General features: G+C 41.2%; 2 protein-coding genes across 5 annotated transcripts in view; both read right to left on the bottom strand.

The window, feature by feature from the left end:
* Nucleotides 1-1,337: 1,337 nt before the first annotated feature.
* On the bottom strand, nucleotides 1,338-6,228 carry ANKRD60 (ankyrin repeat domain 60). Its single transcript, XM_075109170.1, has 4 exons — nucleotides 5,914-6,228; nucleotides 4,936-5,066; nucleotides 2,648-2,813; nucleotides 1,338-1,738 (listed from the first exon to the last, which is right to left on the bottom strand). The coding sequence occupies exons 1-4, from the start codon at nucleotides 6,092-6,094 to the stop codon at nucleotides 1,455-1,457; spliced, it is 762 nt and encodes a 253-aa protein (XP_074965271.1). The 5' UTR covers nucleotides 6,095-6,228; the 3' UTR covers nucleotides 1,338-1,454.
* Nucleotides 6,229-7,328: 1,100 nt separating this feature from the next.
* LOC142064333 (serine/threonine-protein phosphatase 4 regulatory subunit 1-like) overlaps nucleotides 7,329-20,891 on the bottom strand; it is a 28,132-nt gene continuing 14,569 nt past the window's right edge. For all 4 annotated transcript variants that reach the window (XM_075109162.1, XM_075109159.1, XM_075109161.1 and 1 more), the window contains 11 exons: nucleotides 20,384-20,577; nucleotides 19,594-20,030; nucleotides 17,502-17,734; nucleotides 16,374-16,466; nucleotides 15,681-15,866; nucleotides 15,220-15,381; nucleotides 14,503-14,603; nucleotides 13,232-13,352; nucleotides 12,388-12,522; nucleotides 11,481-11,622; nucleotides 7,329-10,505 (listed from right to left, as the gene is read on the bottom strand). In XM_075109162.1, coding sequence (XP_074965263.1) covers nucleotides 10,351-10,505; nucleotides 11,481-11,622; nucleotides 12,388-12,522; nucleotides 13,232-13,352; nucleotides 14,503-14,603; nucleotides 15,220-15,381; nucleotides 15,681-15,866; nucleotides 16,374-16,466; nucleotides 17,502-17,734; nucleotides 19,594-20,030; nucleotides 20,384-20,577 — 1,959 coding nt within the window. In that variant the 3' untranslated portion in view covers nucleotides 7,329-10,350. The remainder of the gene's footprint in view (nucleotides 10,506-11,480; nucleotides 11,623-12,387; nucleotides 12,523-13,231; nucleotides 13,353-14,502; nucleotides 14,604-15,219; nucleotides 15,382-15,680; nucleotides 15,867-16,373; nucleotides 16,467-17,501; nucleotides 17,735-19,593; nucleotides 20,031-20,383; nucleotides 20,578-20,891) is intronic.

Below are 20,891 nucleotides of genomic sequence, written 5' to 3'. Positions count from 1 at the left end.
CTGAGCAACACTCTATATTTCCGTCTGGGACTATCTGACAAAAAACATACATGGGAACATTATTCAAATCCCGTTTTTTTTCTCCTGGAATACAGAGCGCCTTTGCTTGGGTACTCCGATGTCCTGCTTTGCAGCCCTTCCTACAGAACTCAGTCTGTGCAGCTCGCCTCCATTCATTCGGTGCACACAAAGCAAAGCTGAGGGCAGAGCATTCAAGTCAATTCTTGGTCCCCATCATTAGCCCCAACCTCTCCCTTAAGAGGTACAAACTAAAGGTATCCCAAGCTCGCAGCCAGCATCTTTCTGATCCACATTTCACCTATTCACGCTGCACCACAGGAGGCTGGTTTTTACCCCATTCTGAACATGGCCACTCCCAGGCACTGAGCTGGAACACCAAGTTAAGTGTTGAGGCCAAAATTCACTAGTTACCTAGATATTTATGTAGCAATCCTGGTATCAGTTAAAGAAAGTGCTCTGACACCAGGAAACAAGAACAATTCCTGTTAGTTATTTGTAGAGTCTCCTGGCTAAGCATGGGGCTTTGCAAGCAAAAAGGCAGTGGGCCAAGTTCCCAGGAGTGCTCTGTTCCCACCGAGAACCACCTCTTCTGTGGTTAATTGGAAGTTAAGTGCTGAGCTCTTTGGGAAAAATGTCTCTAAGCAGAGCAATGGAAACTGCTCAAGATTGAGCACTGAGTCCTTAATAAGCCCTCAGGAAACAGACAAGAAGCTCAGCTTCCTTCTGCTGATCACAGAGGCATAAAGACACCCTAAGTAGTATTCTTAAAGCATCTAAGGAATCTGCGATATGAAGAAACTTTGAAAGCAGATGGGCAAGTCCCTTCAACCCACCACTGGCTTCAGGAAACCCCAACCTTCAAAGCCCTGAGGCTTAAAACGTTGGAGATACTAAGCAAGCACTGGGCAATCTTGTAATTAGCCACTTACATGCACATCAATTCTGCCCGCACCCTCCCACAGCAGACAAACTGCCCTACTTATAAAATAACCCTTAACTGATCTGCCAGAGGCAATAAAGCCAGTCAGGGCCAGAACTGGATTAAAGATCTAGGGATTTCCAGTCCCCTGAAATACCCATTAAACTGTATCGCCCTGGTCTGTTGCCAACTATTAGGAAATCACCCCAGTGAGGAGCATTCCAAAGAGATCCTGCAGACAGGCTCCAGCTCTCCTACAAACCGTATTAACTAAATGGCCACTTTGGCTAGGGAACAATGTTATAAATACTTAAGCTACAAATTAAGAGCGTGTTTGAGAGCTGCGCTGTCAAGCTAGTTGTCATCTTAGCTGCAGCATCACCAGTACATGAGCTTATTTCATAACTAAACCCTGCAAATCCCACCCAGCGACCTATATTTGAAGTGCGGGTCTCTGGGAAAGTTACTGACTGTCCCTTGAAATTTGCCAGAACCAAGTTAGTCCATATGTATTTTAGGACATGGGACCAGACGCCTGCTGCAAGGCCCGACGCACAGCGCCAGAGGGTGGCTCGGCGCCAGGGGATCTCTTCCTCCGCTGGAAGCGAACCATGGTGCGTTCGCTCTCCTTCTGGCCCCACCGGCGGGCAAGGCTCACCGTGGTTTGCCCCTCGCTGTCCGGGCCAAGAGCTCGCGCCCCATGGCTAAGGAGCAGTTCAACGCAGTCACACTGGCCTGCGACAGCGGCGACGTGAAGGGCAGTCCTTCCTAGCGGGGTTGTAGAATGCAAATCCGCACCTGCAAGAAATCATACACGGTCTGAGTGTTGCCGAGGCATACGAAAGGAGGCAATGCCACCTGCGGGCCACACTGCACAATTTTTTTTTCCTGAAGGCAGATGCAGTTGGTTTTAGTCACATCTAACTAGTGGAATTAACAAACCTGTCTAGTGAACAAATGCTCCTGCCCTTAGCTCACACGCAGGTGGATATTCTTTGTTCCGTTCGGGGGATCATTGCTAGCTTTGCCGCAGGTAGGTGTTACATTACTTTTGTACGGGGAGACCCAACATCCTTTAACAGGGACAGACTTTGAGGAGGCCAGGCTCAAGAACCTGGCTTGAAGGGAGCACTGTCAGACAGGTGGGATCTTCCTCCTCAGCACTCACTTTCAATGATGAAACCCAAAGTGATTAACAAATGTCCTTTCATTCTGGACAATGAAGTGAGCTCAGCTCAGCCAAAGGACTGTCCATTGTGCAAATGCAGATTTCTGGAGAAAAGGCAGCTTGTTTAGTTGCAAAGCAGCAAAAAAAAAAAAGCCCAAATGTCAGAGCCATAGAACCTGTGCTCACAACTCTTATTAGATTTCTGCAGCTGATAAAGCCCTGCACAGGACTGATAAAAACTAAGCATATCTAGATAATAGGAAAACAGCAATAAACAAATGAGACTCAAAGAGGGAAGTAAAAATCAGAAATCCTGTTTTCCAAGATGAATTTCTTTAATACCAGAAGTCATTACACTTAGCAAGAACACCAGATTGTGCTGTCTCCAAGCCTACATCAGAACTGACGGGCCGAATACATTCTCCACCTCAGACACAAAATATGTGAGGCCATTTGGGTAACATTCTATGGCCTGGGGAAGCAGGAAGGTGGTACGCTGTGCCGTTACGACCCGATAAGAATTGTTCCAAGAACATTACCGTGTCTCAGGAGAAACTTGGCAGTTTCCAAATGACCTCTGTGGCTGGCAACAAACAGTGCCACGGAAGCTCGGTGTGCTGCCCATTCCTTTGTCTGCTCTGGGCCCAGTAACCCTGCGTATGGTGTGGTGGCTGCAGAGTCCTCTGTAACTCCCAGACGGGCTAGCTGCAGGACAAACACAAACCTATCAGTCTCTTTCAAGAGACCAGTCTGATTCTTTTCAGGTCTCCACAAAGTCTGGTATCTGTACATAAGGGACGCTTGCCCACCACATAAACCACTCCAAGATCAGCTAAATAATACCTGCTTGTTTCTTTTTCTTCTGCCCCATCTTGATTCTCTACTATCTCATGACATTTATTCATAGCTGTCCCTTGGAAGGACCGTAAATTTCAGTTTTCCTTTCATGTGTAGTTATTAAGCACCCCACAAATCTTACAGAAACTGTTTCTCTTTGCAATCCCTCTCCTTCTCTTACATCTGTTAGAAACTGACCTGAGGTTTGGGGAAAGAGGACGCAGCCATCCAGCGCTGGCTGCCTAAACCCAGGTTCCTTAGGAGCTGGAGTCTCCTTAGATGAGACTTCAGGCCTTAATTCCAGCAGACAACTCAAACCTAAGCTGCCTCAGGAAACAGTCCTCTATCACCTTCTTTACCAGAAGGAGCTTTTTTTCTTTTGTAATAAAGCCAAACACATCAGTTCTAAAGTGCTGCTGAGAGGCCTCTTAGGAACAGTTTTCAGGTGGTTCATGCTGCTGTTCTTCCTGAGAAACCATTTCCATATTGAGCTACATCTGCCACAGTGCACCATGGTTTTCTCATCTAGTAAGTGGAAGCACATTATTAGATCAGCTGCACGGTTATTTCTTGAAAAGAAATTTTTTCTTTTAATTTGAAAATCAACAGTGCCAACAAGCCTCCTGCGGGGCTCCTCAGCCAACACACCTTTCTTTTCAAAGGAGACCATTTGTGGCACATCCTTCTGTTTCCCACTCTACACCGAGTAGGAAGAATCCTTAATTCAGAGGGAACTCAAAACATGGAGAAAACCCCCAAAAAAACTAACCCCGAAAAACCCCAAACCCAATTTGCCCGATGCTAAAACGCAAGCTGTTTGTGGCACGAGACGGAACAGCAGCTCACCAGTGAACCGCAATGCTGCAAAACAGTTAATGAAGGGAAGAGAAGAACCCCATGGTCTCCATTTGTAGTGGCCGGGGAAACACAGAGGAACAGAATGTGATCAGCCAGGTTGGAATTTGGCCAGGGAGACGGAGATAATGGTTCTTTATGGAAGGTGCCAAAGGATATTTCACAACCACATCTGTTCAGACCTGAAGGTTTACAGTACAAATCAGCGAGAGTACCTTGTGTTTCTGCTGAGACAACACTTCAGTCCTAAGTCAGGAAAGCAGCATGCCCCCTATCAGATCACCACAGAAACTATTTGTCCTATAAAAATCAAAGCTTTCTTACAAATCAGACTTGACAGGAGCACAAACTCAAGACAGTCCGTACGCCAGCACCAGATAAAGTGGATGAGACAGAGAATGTCTTCTGATTCTTGATTTTGGTACCATCACACATTGAGTCCCATTCTCCTCTGAAGTCAGTATGGCCAGAGGAGGATGGGCTATGAAACAAAGAGCTTCTGCCTCTGATTCTCATGACAGACAAGTTGCACAGCCCCACTGGAATACCCAAGAACAGACAGTCTCAATCTTCTAACAATGTTTTAAGATAACTCAGAAAAAGGCCTTGTTTACCTGCAAGGCATGATTTCTCCTACCTAAGTCATAAACACCGGCATTAAGTATCTTTTGTAGAGAACACATCAGAAGAGTAACATGGCAGGCAGCTGAATGCAAAATGCAAACTTTTTTGGACATCAGGGTAAGCAGGGACAGGAAAAGTAAACTGAAAGTATAGTCACAGCAGTGCTACAGAAAGTTATAAAACAGTGAAAAGAACTTGCACTCCAAGTGTATGCGCTGTGTACAAGTAATAGCAAAAAGAAGTCTTATTTCTAAATTGAACTGACTGCATTAGGGATTGACTCCTCTTTGCATTACCAGCCCCTGGAAATTACCATTTTTATTGCGAATTGCTGCCAGTACAACGAACCTACTTAATTTCTCTGGCAAGTCTCTTCCATTCAAGATGCCCCCACTATTTGCTCTATGAATCTTGCTTTACCAGAGTACTTAGACCTTCAGCAACAGGCTTTTAGCCTCCCCACGGCCAGACCTCACCCACCCCACCACCCCCCCCAAGTAACAGAATCCACCTTCAGAGTCTCTCCTTTTGCAGCAGCTGCCACGAGATGCCCCCAGCCACCCTGTCGCCAGATCCGCATTGTAATCGTTCCACCAGGGACAATATCATTGTCCTTAAATGTAGATTCATCTGGCAGATCTGCTGTGGGGAGTTGGAAAAGAAAAGAAAAGCAAGTCAACATATCCTCAGAGACAACAGCGACCAGCTTAAATAAAGTGTTAGATGGTGACTGAGTTATTTTAGCCATGCTGGTACTCTCCAATTTTACTGTCATAATGCATCAAGGATGCCTTGGGTCCCGATGTGCTAACGCTGTGAAAACAGATACACCCTCAGCCTAGAAGAGGCTACACGAGAGCGCTCTTGGGAGAACACGGTTGTACCCCAGCGGAAGCTACAGTTAACAAGTGAAATACCAGGACTGCAGGAGAAAAATACTCATGTATCCATGCACACGTGGTGTCTATACCAAAAAGAAAGCACCAAGCTTGTTTGATCTGAAAGAGCAAATAGTAGGAAGTTATTTTGTTTTAAATAGCAGGTGTAAACAAGTTTCACTGGCCATCTCTGCTTGTCACCTCCAAAGCCAAGTACTCCACCACCACATATTCAGCTGGCATAACGGGAAACCACCGCGGCTCCACACAACTCCAACTGTGGAGAGGTCGGCCAGAGCCTCGCTGCAACTGTTCTGGGCTGAGGTGAACGAGGCATGTACTGGCACTGGCTGTTGACAAGGCTAAGCAGGAATTGAAAGGTCACCATTCGCCATCTCTAACCTTAAGGGACCCTGTTGAATAGAGCGTTATCTTTAAGGAGTAGGAAGCTAAGTTAAGCATTAAGTCAAGAGCTGAAATCCAAGCGCAGTACAGTAAAAAGACACAAGCAGAACCGTGACCTTCATCCAGAACCTAAACATAGTCATGACTAGCAGGCACAGAAATACTACAAATAACCTCCAAGAACCCCAGAGGTTACAGGTTCTCACCTTCATCCAGGTACTGGAGCCGCTGGAGATGAAGGGGGATCCCAGCCAACAGTTCTAAGTGGGACTTAAGCTTCTTCAGAGTCAAGTCATTTTGGCATCGAGGCAGTGAAAAGATCTCATTAGTTTCAACTAGATGGAGCTGGACACCGAAGGTCCGCAGGGGCCAGGAAGGCATGGCCATGAAGCGGTTCCTGCCCAGGAGACACTCACAATGCTGGTCTCTTAGAAAAAGCTTGTTATTGTTGTAAGGACAGGGGTCTGGATCTGGTAGTAATTCCTCCCTCCTCTAGGCATTCCCCTTGTACCACCAAAGCCCTCCACATACAGACACCCCGCCTATCACACGCACATTACAGTATCCCAGCAGCGTCAACTGACGTCACACAAGTACAGTCTGCACATGTGACGTAACAGCCCACCTGGAGTTATCAGCGACCACCACGGAAAGTAACGCACCACAGCCATTATAGAAAGATTTTTGTTCCTGCCCATCTTTTCATTTTTCACTGGGGTGACATAAACTTACTTGGAAGACAAGCAGTAGAGAAGCAAAGTAGTAACTCAGGTAAACTCCCAAAGCTGCCTGTATTTTATGTTCCTGTTTTCTTTGTGGAAGTCTAGATCCCAACCTAGACATTTACTCTGAAGCATAATAAGAAAAAAGCCTACAGCTGTTTGTGTTTCCAGTTTACTACGAAAGGGTCTTGTGCCCTAATCCAAAGCAGGTGGGTAGGCTTTAGCGGGGGCGTGCTGTGGGCTATTTCCTCACTTTTGCTTCAGCTAAAATCCTGCACAGAAAAAAAGAGGGGAGGTCAGATATTCTTTTACAGCAGTCGGCAGAAGTTCTAGAGCAGAGGATGGAGCAGCCAGGGAGTGTGTGAAACAGGCAAAAGGCTGCTTGCAGCAGCAGAAGATATTGAACACTCCTGAGATTAGAAGCAAAACCAACCAGCCAGGTATCAACTATTCACACATCCCCCCACTACAAGGCCAAACAACTACACAGAGCTCATTAAGGTAGGATGTCTGACAGCAACACCACGCTGAAAACAGTCCAGAATGCCCTTCCAGGCTGAAGTTTGGAGAGGGAAGGATTTAAGCTAAAGATCCGAGTGCCAGTTGCACCCAGCAGACAGAAGTTCTCTTCATTTAAAACACATCTTGTTAGAGTTTCAGATCTGACAGAACAATTTTAGTTTTGAAGCATCTTTGACATGCTTTCTTCAAGAAGAAAGGGCAGGAAGAGCTACTTCAAATCTCTGGACATCTAATGGATTTTTTCACTACGCAGTACGATGAATTCCACAAGCCACCCTGGTTCGACAGATGACAATGATGTTCATGCTCGGGAGACATTTCATTATACAAAAGAATACATTCGCATCCCACTTAGGACAGAAGTCAGTTACCACAAGTTTGCTTATAAAACAGTCACAGGATTTATTGAGATAAATACAAAGTTACATAGATTCTCTATTCCAACAAAGGAATGACACTTCCAGAGTGTCCCCACTTAACCGGGCTCCGCACAACACCCTGCACAGACAGAACCGCCCCGCGGGCGGCCTCTGAGCGGCGCCAAGTGCGGATCACACGCGATACCAGCGAGCCCGAGTTCTAAGCAACACAACTAACATGCTTTGGATTACAAGTGCTTGATGATCTCCAGCAGCATCCAAGCTATATTGCACCCACTAACGTTATTTTCATGTTCCTTAGCCAGAAATGTTTAAAAGTTATATCCTTACCGCTGTTGTGAAAGTGGATCACCTACCTAACTTGGCTCTGGCTGGCTTTTAAAAATACATATTTTTGCATAATTTAAACAACCCAGAGAACTGTACGTGAACACTCCGCTCTACTCATCATTGCATACATCTGTCTAGTACAAGACGTAAAGTGCGGTCTTTAGTCATGCTGAAATAATTTCTAGTTTAAAGCTAAAACAAAAAGACAAACCTTGCAGAGGGTAAATCTGTTTAATAGACCTGCACATTGCCTACAAAAAAAGCCACCCCAAAAACTGTGACGTCCCCTATTAGTGCATGCAACTGTAGAGTTCTAAGAAATCATTTTAAATGCTCTAATGAAATCATATCATTTAAAACAGACATGATTTCCGGAGCCAGAGAGGTACCAAAGAACTTCATTTAGCCTTTCAGTGAACTTTTGTAGCTGGTGGCTTCCTGTTTACACACACCCTAAACAAAAACTCTCGGTGAACACTAACCGAACACACTAAAACATAGAGAAGCTTGTATTTTCCAGTGGATTATTGCAAGTAAAGGTAACTATTTAAGATTATCTGACAGACGGAAACCTGATTTGGGTTAATGTTCAAAGTATTTAATTTATATAAAGTACATTTCAAACATACTTACATATAAACACACTTAAAATTTGCTCAGTGCTGAGAAATTTAATGAACTGATAATAAAAACAGAAGTAAAACCTTGTCAGAGGCCTTAGAAAATTTGAACCGTTAGAAAATACCAGTATAACGCCAACATTAGAAAAAGATACTAGAACTAGAAAAAATTAACTTGGGAGGTCATCTTGTTAAGAAATTGCAATTATAAAAAGTCTGTACTGAAGAATCATTTGTTTTAAATTATAAAAAAATTGTAAAAAAATTGACATAGAACACTACAGAGTTTATACTGTTTGCTATAATAGCAGTGATAGCAGTGGTATATTTCTGCCTGCAAAAAGCATTTTGTGATCTCACAAGAAAACAATCTGTTACAAATACTGTACATATTATAATACAAGACTAGTTAAACAAACTTATACAAAACTGAGCCCTCCAAAAAACCACAGAACCCAGCTGAGGAACCTACTTGCTGTGTTGCAATCAAGCCAGATTTAAAACGAAGGGAAAAAGGGAAAAAAAAAAAAAAGTAATTTCTGTAAAAACCTTCACCCCTGTGATCTACTTACTAGTATAATAGTGAAACAAAGGGAAATATTTACACAGGTCCATTTATCATACAGTATTGTGTTCACAGAGAGAAAATAACTGTTATTACGTGAAACCACTTCTTTAGTATTTAAGCATTCATTTCTGAACAGAGTTCCAACCCACAGTCTAAAAAAGTAACACCATCTCTTTTCCAGGCCCCACATTACCTGCAGATTTGGGACACAACAGAAGACAGGATCCACCAAAAAAATATTAGATTTATAATTTTTCAAACTGATCAGAAGCTATCCACTTTTATTAACAGAACCACAGTCTATCTGTGTATTTTTCTTTCTTCCAAAACACCTGTTTAAATACACATTAGACATCCTACTTAAGCTTAAGGATCTCGGTAACCTCCGTTTGTTGTTTGCCCCAACCTTTCCCAACCAACAGAAGTTAGAGAGCAAACCGCGTCACCACCTTTCCCCCAAACATAAAACCAAACAACAGTATTTGGGGTTTTTCAGAATTCAGAGTCCTTTGTTGTTTAGGAACAAAGTAGCGGGCTGTATGGGATTTGAATGTTGGACCAGTTAAAAGGTGTTTTTAAAATGAGGTGCGTATGTAAAACAAACAAAACCTTAAGCCTGTAAAATTCTGTAATACCTTTTCACAGACAGAGCACATGTTGCAGGAGCTGAACCCTGTAAATGCAGTGAACTCTGCTAGGGAAGAACGAGTAATTTTCAGTTTGGGAAATGAAAGTCTACCTACCACTACCAGAGCCAGCAGTAATGAAAACAGACACCTTAACACCTGTAAGGGTATAGCTCAGAAATAACAAATTAATAGGAAAGTCACAATATACAAAGAATCTTGAGCTCTCTGTACTTTGAAAAATATCATGTTATATCAAATAAAAATGAACCATGCCTTAATTCTAGCAGAGTAACTTCTTTATAAAATGAAATGATTTTTGAGCTTTCTTCCACTGATAAGGAATTAAGTTCTTCATTGTTTTTTGTTAAAATTCAAAACTATTTACATATCTACACTTTTTTCCGTTAAAAAGCAATACTTGAAAAAATAAAAAAACTACAATAAAAATGAGGAAAGAATATCTTCATGTAAGTTTGCTCTAATCAGGTTTTAAGATTTAGAAGCTATTTTAAGCTACGGCAGACTGCTCTACCACTGGAAATGTTTTGTTAGGAAGTGAAATATGAATTCCAATTACACTGAAATACTGCGGATGGCGTAAGACTTTACATACAATTCGTAACTGCAGGCGAGATCAGAGTTATCACCCACGTTTGCAAAGAAAAAACCAAAAGGAATTACTCATGCATATCAGACAAACACACAGCTGTAGATGACGGGTGGTCATGAAATGAACACCGTAACATCTCTCAGTAGACCCTTTCCAGCTCAAGCAGGTAACAAAAACCTTATTTGCCCACATTATTCATACTAACCATGACCATAAGGTGAATAACCTTTTCAATGTTCAGCGTTCACCGCAGAAGAACGCATTAGTTCTGTTTTTCGATGGTAGTATTGTCCATGTTACCCTGTTTTAGTTTTATGGTGGCAAAGAAGGACACATCTTGATCTCTGTCAGACTGCAGGGCTAGAATGGTCTCTTCTGCAGCTTCTAGATGAGGATTGCCAACGTTTTTAAAATAAGCTAGAATAAGAGGAGAAAAATACAATTTTGATCAAAGCCAAAAGAATAAACCCCAGGGCGTAGGTAGTGCAGAAATACAGATGGTGACAAAAACATTTAGGGTAACTCATCCAATTTATAGGCTCCTTAGAGAATCCAAAGCAACTAAGGAAGCTGACAGAGAAAGAGAAATATGCTGTTTCTTGCTCATCTTATTAGGAACTTAAGTATTTCTACGATAAACTCTTTTTGCTGAGCCCTAAATAGAAATGTGTCAATAAGTAAAAGCAAGCTCAGGAAGCTGCCACTGTACTACGTTTTACAAAACATTCTCCATACTTCGTTCTGAAACAAGACAGGAGAGGAGATTTCTGTGCGTCTTCCTTTGGTTAATTAGAGATCAGATGATTTTTTTGTTACTGTGATACAGGAAATTGTAGCAGCACACAAAATTACATTCCTTCCTAGTACAATAGTTAGCTTAAGACTAAAATGACAACGCAAGCCATTTCAGAAAAAGGTGCAACACTTCATCTGAAGGACCCCAAAGGCGACTAATTCATTAACATAACGGTTCAAAATATAGCAAAATCATCCGATGCGATGTTTAATAAACTCGTGTGTGCCATACACACCGCGGACACCAGAGAACCCTGCAGCAGCACCCAGAACGGCAGCACTCCTTGCGATGAACAAGGATGTAACTGCCCTCTAGCGGATGACGTAATACCTCTGTCAGACCCTCGGTGCCAGTTTCAGGCCCTTTAGGGATGATGATCGAAGATTCTAACACAGAAAAGTCCCCACAGCATATATTCCTCCATCTAGATTCCCAAATCCGATTTAAATGCAGCATCCCAGATTACAACGCATAATTCTGTTTTCAGTACCAAGCAGCCTTTTACCAGCTGAGCCCCTTTATGAAGAGCTGCACTGGCAGAGGAAGGAGAACATGCATGAGACCTTCGTTGTTTCAAAGGAAATTAACGACCGCACCTTTCTCCAGTAAGGTCTGCCTTAGAGCCTTGGCGAGCAGAACCCTCACGTTTGGCACAGGATCTGAAGCAAGACTTAAAAGGCTGGGGAGCAAGTGTTCAACAAATTGGTCGACAGGCATACATTCTTCTTCTACTACAGCCTAAAGGATAAACACAGAAGATGAGAAAGCAAGATTTATGTTAAAAATACACTATTTGCCATTCCTTTCCATCTTGGCCTTAATTTGGCCTATTAAAAAAAGTCACTATTTAACTCCAAACAAATACACCCTATATTGGTGAAATAAGCACAACCCTTGAAATACTGCTATGAAAACATGTCTTGCCATTCTGAAGTTCATCTGAAGATGACCCAACAAGAGCAGATGACTTTCAACTATATTTTAGGAAACACTGCTCTCCTCTTGCCTGTCATCATGCTTTTGCCTTCCAACATTCAACCCCTGCTCCTTGTTGCTAGCAAAGTACGTATTTTGGGTTTGGAAGGGGGTAGGTAAGTGGAAACAAAGAGGGAAATAGTTCCTGGCATCTAGCACATATCGGTATTTTGAAGAGCTCTTGTGAACCTTCATCCTAGCATGTCAAGTATTACAAAATGCACCTCAGTTTAGAACTTAAATCTGGACTTTGCTACTGGGATAGCAGACAGTACAAGAATCAGCTATTTCAGCTGGAGACACGAACAAAACAAGGACCACAGCTTCAAACCTGGACAGCCATGTGCTAGTATTGAGGCCAGACCAACTCTGCCACTGTCTTTTGTCAACCCACAGAATCACAGAACCCAAAGAATGACAAAAAAATTCTTGACTCTGAATTTCAGTTTTGCTCACATTGCTGAGAAGCCTCAAAACTGGCTCCAAATTAAATGTACACATAGAAACACAGAGAGGAAACATTCCAACCTGGCAGATGAAGGCAAAAGCTTGTCTTCCAACCCACTTGGAGCAGTGGCGAAACCGCACTACAAGTTCATTAATGAAATTTAATCCCAGTGCATTTGCATTGTTTGCGTAGAACTTTTGTAGTATTGCTACAACCTGGGAAGCAGAGGAAGGGGGAAGGGGAAAAGGAGGGGAAAAAAGAAGAGATTAGACTTAACTTGTAGCCCTTAGAAAGTTAAAAAAGCATCGCTTTGAACTGAATCCTACAAAGGGACACCAAAAACTGTGTTCAGTGTGATCATCTGTGCTTGCACGATTTAATAAGTTACTGTGCTTATTGTGGAGAAAGAAAGCATAAACTTTAAAAAAAATTGTTTGTTAAGGGGAAACAAAAAACACTTAAGAAATGAAAACAACGCCCCTTTCCATGGTGCCACGAAGGAAAAGCAGCAATTGCAGGAATCTTTCTACTCATTCAGGACATCTATGGGATGACAGCCTTATAATGAAGTTCCTAACAAATTAAATCAGCTGTGAGGAAATATCAGTAACTATTTTTTTTCTTCTCCCAGATCTGGGGGAAGGTCTATACAAATCTTCTATATCCTGATTTTCACTCAGTTGAAAATACATTTATCATTCACATACAGCCACCAGAGAGAGATATTTTAGTATCTGTGGAAGTCTGACAACTCAAAATATTTTATAAATTTTTCGTTTCACTTTTTTCCACCTTGTTTGCCATGTTTATCAAAACATGTCTGTATTCACCCTACTTGTCTGAAAGAAAGCAAAATGATTTCAGGCATCCCTCTCAAGGATCATGTTCCTCCTCTCCTGCCAGGAAGTGAGCTAAATCCCCTACCAGTTTGAAGGAGATCCACCGAACTTCTGAAACTTTATCGGAGCAGAGAGTTAGTGCAATATGTCTTAAGTAGTCATAGACATCATTGGGATTGTAGAGTTCCAGTATCAGGATCAGCTGCCTGAAATGCAAAGAAAGTAATTAACTCTAGCAAGTGCAACACTAACCTGCTCCAATTATACCATCTGTTAAACATAGGGAAGGATCATTTGGAGCCTCAAAAATACCAGGGTTATTACAAAGCACTTGAACAGTTTGCTGTTCTCTTTACTTTATAAAAGAGCACACACTTGGTACATGCTTTAATCCATCAAGGAGTCCAAGAGAAGCTTTTATCCAAACTAGATGCACCGCTGAATCAAAATTATCCCAAATAACAGAAGCGACAAACAGAAGTACAATAAGAAGTTTGTTGCAACTTCAAACCAATATCCTGTACATTCTTGCAAAGTAAAAAAGAAAGATTTTACTATGGTGTTGAAATCTACATTTCAGAAAACAGTTTCTCCCTCACACCTGCCCAGAACTCATTCTGGCTGCACCAGACATTACCAGCAGCTGTGCACAAACCAACCAAAGTGACAGCTCTCCACTAGATGTCAGGGAACTGCTGTACAACATTCTTGCACCACAGCGAGATTTAGTTTGTTGTGCCAAACTACAAAGGGAGAGTAAATCCTCAATAGCCCAAGAAAGGCAATGAGATAAACACGAAGGTCAGACTTCAGCTGCAAGCTGTGCCTATGAACATTCTTTGGGTGCTTCAGATATCAACAGAGCTTGTAGAAAAAGAATTGTGGGATGTTACCCTATCTCCATTCTACAACCACTCACATGGAAATACCAAATGAATACAGTAATTTTTTAAGAACTGTTTTTTCTTTCATACACATTATGTACAAAGTAATTTTTCTACATTTCACTGATTTTTACAAGGCAGTCTAGAGCTGAATAAAATCTGAAGCCTCACTGAATAGTACCTATCGCAGATTGTCATATTTCATAAACTGTAAGTGAACCAGATCTCCATTTTGGTATGGCCAGACACTTAAGTTTCAGTAACGCTTCATTACAACAGTCTGACAACCCTCTTTCCCCCCAAAACAAACAAACAAAACCCCAACAGCCAGTGGCTTTTAAGTTCAGTTCCTTAATAAAGAATGGCTGTAATCTTTTAGCTTCTAATTAGGGTGTGCTAACTTCTGAATATAATTATCTATTTCCAAGTTAGTGATGTAGATTAAAGATCAGAAGTTAACAAAAATACATACTCTGCCAGCTCGTAACGAAACCTCCAGTTCCTGCTGTTATCAGTCACCACAAATTCTTGAAGTTGGTAAAGGTACTCCCGCCTTTTGTCTGCATGAAGTAGCTAAAAGAAAAACATTACTAATATTAACCCAATAAAGTTCGATAGTTGCAGATGTCTGGTGTATGACACTATTCACACCTACATGCATTTTCCTACTTGAAAGCAAGTGATCATTCACAAGATGGTTACTAAGAATTGCACACAACCAGCTGAGTGCATGGACAAACAAGACTGACATCCAAAAAAGTACATTAAATCACCACTTCTGCAAGGATACCTGTCAAAGTACCGCCTCTGGGCATAAGACTGAGCAATCCAAAAATCAGAATTCGTGTTTATTATGCAGCAGCCCTCCAGGATCTGTTCTCTCCCAGCCACAAACGCAAACTGCTAATGGTCCAACTTTCCAGCTGGACTGCACAAAATATTAATTCCTTTACAACAGCTGGGAGCATTTACAACCACATTTACAAAGGGTTTTTTGTTTTGATATTGTGTTGGGATACAAGACAGAGAAGTGAGGGACCTTAAAGCAAGAGACGTGCACACAAAATGGCAGTATTGCACAAAACTAAACATGTAATTAGGTATTGATACATGCGCATCTCTAACAAACTCACTTAACATAATGGAGTCAGAAGTTTTTCTCTTGAGATATTAAATCACACTTTCCTACCTTTAGGAAGTCATACAGATGTTTAAGGACACCAATACGCACTTCATCCAGATCTTTCAGGAAACCATTGAAAATTGGCACCAGATCAGCGGCTGTTAGCTGATCCCCCAGAATAACTGCTAGCTCATGTATGGAGAAAGCCAGTGTCCGACGCACCTTCCACTGCAAAGTTTAAGAAGTGAACTAGGTTAGGCATCATCACTAAAATAAACAAACTTTTTAACTACACCTATGTGAGGATTAAGCGAGCAGAAGAAAGAGGCCTTGTTACACAGCAGTAGAAAATGTTAATCATATTTATGAAGTCTGATTTAAATCTTGAATTTTATATTTTTAGTGCACATTTTATCCCTTACAAGAAAGCATATGATGTTATAACTTCAGTGCAACAAACGGAACAGAAAAGCTACTCAAAATTCTGATTTATCATTAAAAAACCCAAACAACTTTTTTTTCTTTACCTGTACATCTGAGGCCAGCGTCTCGTACGTATCTTTCAGGCAGTGCCAGTTCTGCCTGCCCAGTGTTAAGGCCACCCCAGGAAGACTATACGCACAGTGCTTGGCTATTTCAGTATCAACAGTCTGGGCTCGAGCCGGGTCAGTCATTGACAAGTACTGGTCTAATAAGGGTTGAGGTATGATATCCTACAGATAGAGACAGGACATCAGCAACGCACACTTTAATTTAAGCTCAGAAAGAACACACGCCTATTGTGCTACAATATTCTGCCAGCAGGCAGCAAACCACGGTGGTTAGACGCCCCTTTTGTGGGCTAGCTTTACCAAGTGTAAGTGACCCCTACAGTTATTTGTACTCTCATTAGGACAGAGCAGTCAACAATGAACAGTAATTATTACTTTAACAACATGTTGCATCAAACCAAAATGAAAATTTCTTCTTTGCTGAAGACAAACAGTAAATCCAGTGACAAGACAGTAGACTCAGTGCCCATCTTGGCTGCACAGATTGCCTCTGAGGCACCAAAAAGGCAACAGAATTTTTCTAGCTTTCAGATTTAAAATAGGTTTCTCCTCAAGGCCCCAGAGCATTCCACAACTGATCAACTGCAAATGCTATCATTTATTCAGGGTAAGATGGACTGTATCCAGTACTCCACTAAAGCAGTTAGATGAGATGGTATTTTAAATCACCTGTAATTTTGACTTGTCATCTTCAAATGGTGGATTATCTTCTTGCTCGCTCTTTAAAAATACACTGGTTCCTCTGTGTTGTTCCTCCGAGTCCTGTAAAAGGACATACTAGCTAGTGAAATTAAGACTTACAGCTGTTTGGGGTATTTCCAAGCATCACACTACAGAACACCACAATTTGGGTACAGAATAGCCTTTTACAGGCAAAGCCTTATTCAGTGTATTTATAACAAGTACAAAAAGACAACAAAGTTGTACACTAAGGCAAACACCATTAAGATAGTAGCAGCAACAAGGGGAACAGTAGTTAGATTTACTTCTAATAAAAGGCAATCTAATGTAACCCAATAAACCCAACATTCATACAGATTTTGGATGGATACTTTTACTATACCTTTAAATAGCTTTTATTCTCGGCATGAATTTAAGTTATGTTAAAAAAACAGCTTAGCAGTTGCTCGAAGTCTGTCAATACCCAGATAAAAGCTTTACCTAGTTTAGGACATGCTGCTGGAAACCCCCAAACATATGAAATTACGAAGCATACACCCCTCCCCAAATATCAACAAAAGGTTTAAAAGACCTAAAACATACGAAGTTCAGAAGTTCAGTGTTTTACATTTTTGCTCATACAAGTTTTACGTACAATTTTTGTCCATAGGCAATAAGAGTTTTCCTCTGTATTTCACAGTTAGCTCCAGCAACATTAAACACTGCTCAAACAATATTTTTAAAGCTTAATTGTACATTATAATCAAGAAATAGTAACCAGGACCTATGTGTGTGTCACCATCTGATTCAGCCTCCTGTCTAGAGATAAAAGGCTAATTTTAGGTTCATTACAGGAAGAGGTGAACCTGTACTTAGTACATTTCATCTGAGAAATCTACAGGACCACTGCAAAACTTTAACTCTTAGGTAATTTGTGTGCAAACAGAAATAACAGCCCTCAATAGCTTTTCTTTTTTTTTTTTTAATTAAGATAAGTAGTATATGATAGTTATGGTGTAGTAATGGTCAAAGCCTTCAGATCAGAAGTGGGTCAATTATGCCAGGGACTACATGAACAGACGCAGTACTACAGCTGATAACAATTCATTTCAGACCCAGAGCAAAACGCATACTTACCGAGCTTTTCAGTGGACTGCTGGTAGACTGCTCGCTCACATTATCCTGGGAGGCAGGGCATGAAAGATCACCTTTCGCCACCTGGCTGCAGGTAGCATCTAAACCAGCTGTTTCATCCGAAATAGTTTTGTTCTGAAGTTTGCCACTGCTTTCTTCCATTTTTTTGGTCTCATAGTCACCGACGGAATCAAACTGCGCAGCTCTGAGAGCAGCGGACAACACCTGGACCTGAGCTGTATAAAGCAAAAGACTATTTAGTCTCCCCTCTGCATTTAGAAGCATTAAACTTGTAATTAGTTAATCTGAAAAGACAAAAAGAAGGCCAGTCTGAGCTGCACAGAAATGGTATATTAGCAAAACATTTGCTCTTTGAAAGGAAAGGGTCATTACTCTTCCACAAAACCATCACAAATTAAGAGCAATGACTTGGATGCATTAACTTCTTCAGCAGCAGCATTCTACCAATTTCTACTACTGAAAGATATTTCTAATAACCCCCTGTAACAAGGTATCACAGCACACTGGCTCACCTCCCGTTCTCCATACTGTCAAACATTTTAATACAAATCCTTTTGTTATATTCTTTAATTGATTCAACTGCTTGGAAAAGGCATCAAGTGCATTTTAAAACATTTCTGAGAAAAACTTTATCCAGAGAAAGGAATTAGTCAGACCATCTCTGAACTGTTTTCCAGAACCAGACAGAAAACAAAAAGTTGGGTTTAGCACTGTATCACCAATAAAGTTAGGAAAAATTGTATTTGCACATTATGCTACATTGCTGCTAGGAACACCAAGTTACTCAGAGTTCAGAATGCAGAGACTTTGAGACAGCTACATCTGCACAAGCCCACAGCAAGTACAGTCTTAAGATGAAACATTAGAGCATGCGTTAAAGGTGAAGAATGCTAGAATACTTTGGAAATAAAGGGAACAGACAACGCAAAAAGGCAGAAGAATGGATTACCAGCATATTTATGAGTGTTTTAGCAGTTACAAGCAGGAAGAAAACAAATGAACATCCACATCTCCTTATTCTGAGAAAGTAATCATGACTGTTCAGCTAAAGTCATAATAAAAAGGGGGTGGTGGGATAGAAATCTTCACTGTTTTCTCCCATGCCTCTCCACACCCCTCATTTCTCACTGTATAGCTGTCAAGCTAACATCTCCATTTATTTTAATTCCATATAAATTTTCCTTTTCCATTTGCTTTTACTCTGCCTTTTCTTTCTGAAACTCATTTACACTTTTTCCTCCTTTCATTCGTTTGATTTCCACTCTTTACTGCTTTTCACCTCTTCCTCTTTTAAATCTTTCTCTTTCTTTCTGACCCTTTGGCTCTAACACGTGAAGAATTTTTTAATTTTCTTCATACCTTTCCAAATGGCCATGGGGAGCCAGCTAAATATGCCATGCTGCCACCTGGCCTCCTACTCACGACTACTACAGCAAGGAATCTAAATGACGCTGCTGTTCCTGAAGATACGACTTTGCATGCAGAGAAGGGATGAATAAACAGGCAGAAGAAAACCTGTTAATTCACTGTAGTTCTCAAGAGATTTAGTGGAACAAGTAACGGAGTTGACTGTGGATGACAGGCTTGTCAAGAGGGATTTGGCCCAGGAAACACGTGCATCCCACTGTCAGGCTATCATCACCTCAGGATGTTCGTCAATGGGCATGTATGGGGAGGCTAAGGAAAGATGACTTGAAATGAGGGCCATTCTCACTCAATCAAATATTAGACAAATTCAGCTTGTGACAGGTAGCTCTGTCCCTAAAACCACAGTGTTTAGTTACAGTACTGAAATTTGTTAAAACTCTTTAAGTAAGTTCTTTTCCCTTTTGTAGTTAGACCCAATCTATTTCTCGTGAGATCAGGAGCTAGGAACACTTCCCCAGCGGTTCTAGAAATAACTCAGGTCTTGTGAAAAAGGCTCTTGCCTAACTTTCTACTATAATTTACTACTCGAGGAAGTCTCATCACCTTATAAATACCAAGCCAATTAAAATGCAATCAAGGGTTTTGTAAAGGCCAGGAGAAAAACCTGCTCAGAGAAAACATGATTTTACTGTTAACAGAGTCTCACCTTGAACATCTGGATCATCTATGTGCTCCTGTAAGCTTTCTAGAACTTTCTTTATTTCACTACTAGCAACACAGTTATTACATGGCACAGAGCAGCTATCTTTGTGCTTTTCAGTCTTGAACTGAAGTGACTCCAGATCCTGACTTATATCAGGCAGAGGAGGGCGCCAGTACAGAAAAGTATTAAATACGTCCCCAGCAGACTGTAGCCTTGAGTTCGTTCCAGGAAAACTGCTGTTCTTAGTGACTTCTGTGACACCAGCAGCAACTTTATCACCCTGAGACAATCGAGACACATCATCTCCACGATGGGTACGATAATCTGAACCTTCTTCCTGCATATCTTTATTTAGGTTCTCAATTGAGAGCTTTGTATTAACTTCAGCTGAAGTCTCCTCAGTCGATGATTCTGGTCTGATTCCCATTGGTTGTTCTGAACTGGTAACAGACACACAGAATTATCCAAATAAAACTTAAATTACTCTGTAGCAATACTTTGTAGTGAAATACTTCATGAAAGACAGCATCGACTACAGAAGCTTATTTTCTCTACAGAAACAGAATTTATGATAGCACTATGATTTACTTCACCAGTTTTCCCTTTACCCTCCTGTGAAGCCAAAGTCAAATTTTTCAATAATGCAGCTACACTCAAATAGACACACGCATGACTTCACTCTTCATATCTTTCCTAGAACTATATTCTCAAGTTCAGATTTTTAGCCCCAAAGAGCAAGAATTACATTCTTTCTTCCCCCTTCCACTACACCACATCTTTAACGTGATTTTACCTGGACAATATAGCATTTGTACTGGAGGACATTAAAGTTATATTGTTGCTTGGCCGACAGGAACTGGAATTCACATCATGCGTTGGTGGTCGGATACTCAGTGTCCCATCTTCTCGAATGTAAAGACCAGCACTTGAAGGGTTTGCAAAGGTAGAAATAAAGGGGCCAAGAGACTGAAAAGCAGCCTGACGAACCTGAGATAGTATAAAGACAACAGTCAGGATTCATACAACTCCCACAGAGTTAACACTGAAAAATAAAAATCTGGTTCAATTTTTTGTAAGGACCAATTGATTCTTACTGTAACAGCTTCACTCAGTACCAAATATAACCAATTATCAATTACCAAATAAGTGACACCCAAGAAAAGGGTGTTAGAATACAAAGCATGTATCTACAGTCGTAGTAAGGAAACTTTTAAAAAAAGTTATTAATTTGAAGAACATTGCTGTCTACATCAACTAATACCTTTAACACAAGTAACCCATTCTCAGAAGAGTGTTTACAC

Source organism: Phalacrocorax aristotelis, chromosome 13 (genome assembly GCF_949628215.1).
Source record: "Phalacrocorax aristotelis chromosome 13, bGulAri2.1, whole genome shotgun sequence".
Lineage (NCBI taxonomy): Eukaryota > Metazoa > Chordata > Aves > Suliformes > Phalacrocoracidae > Phalacrocorax > Phalacrocorax aristotelis.
Note: the sequence above shows the minus strand (reverse complement) of the source record. Positions and strands in the feature narration are given on the sequence as shown.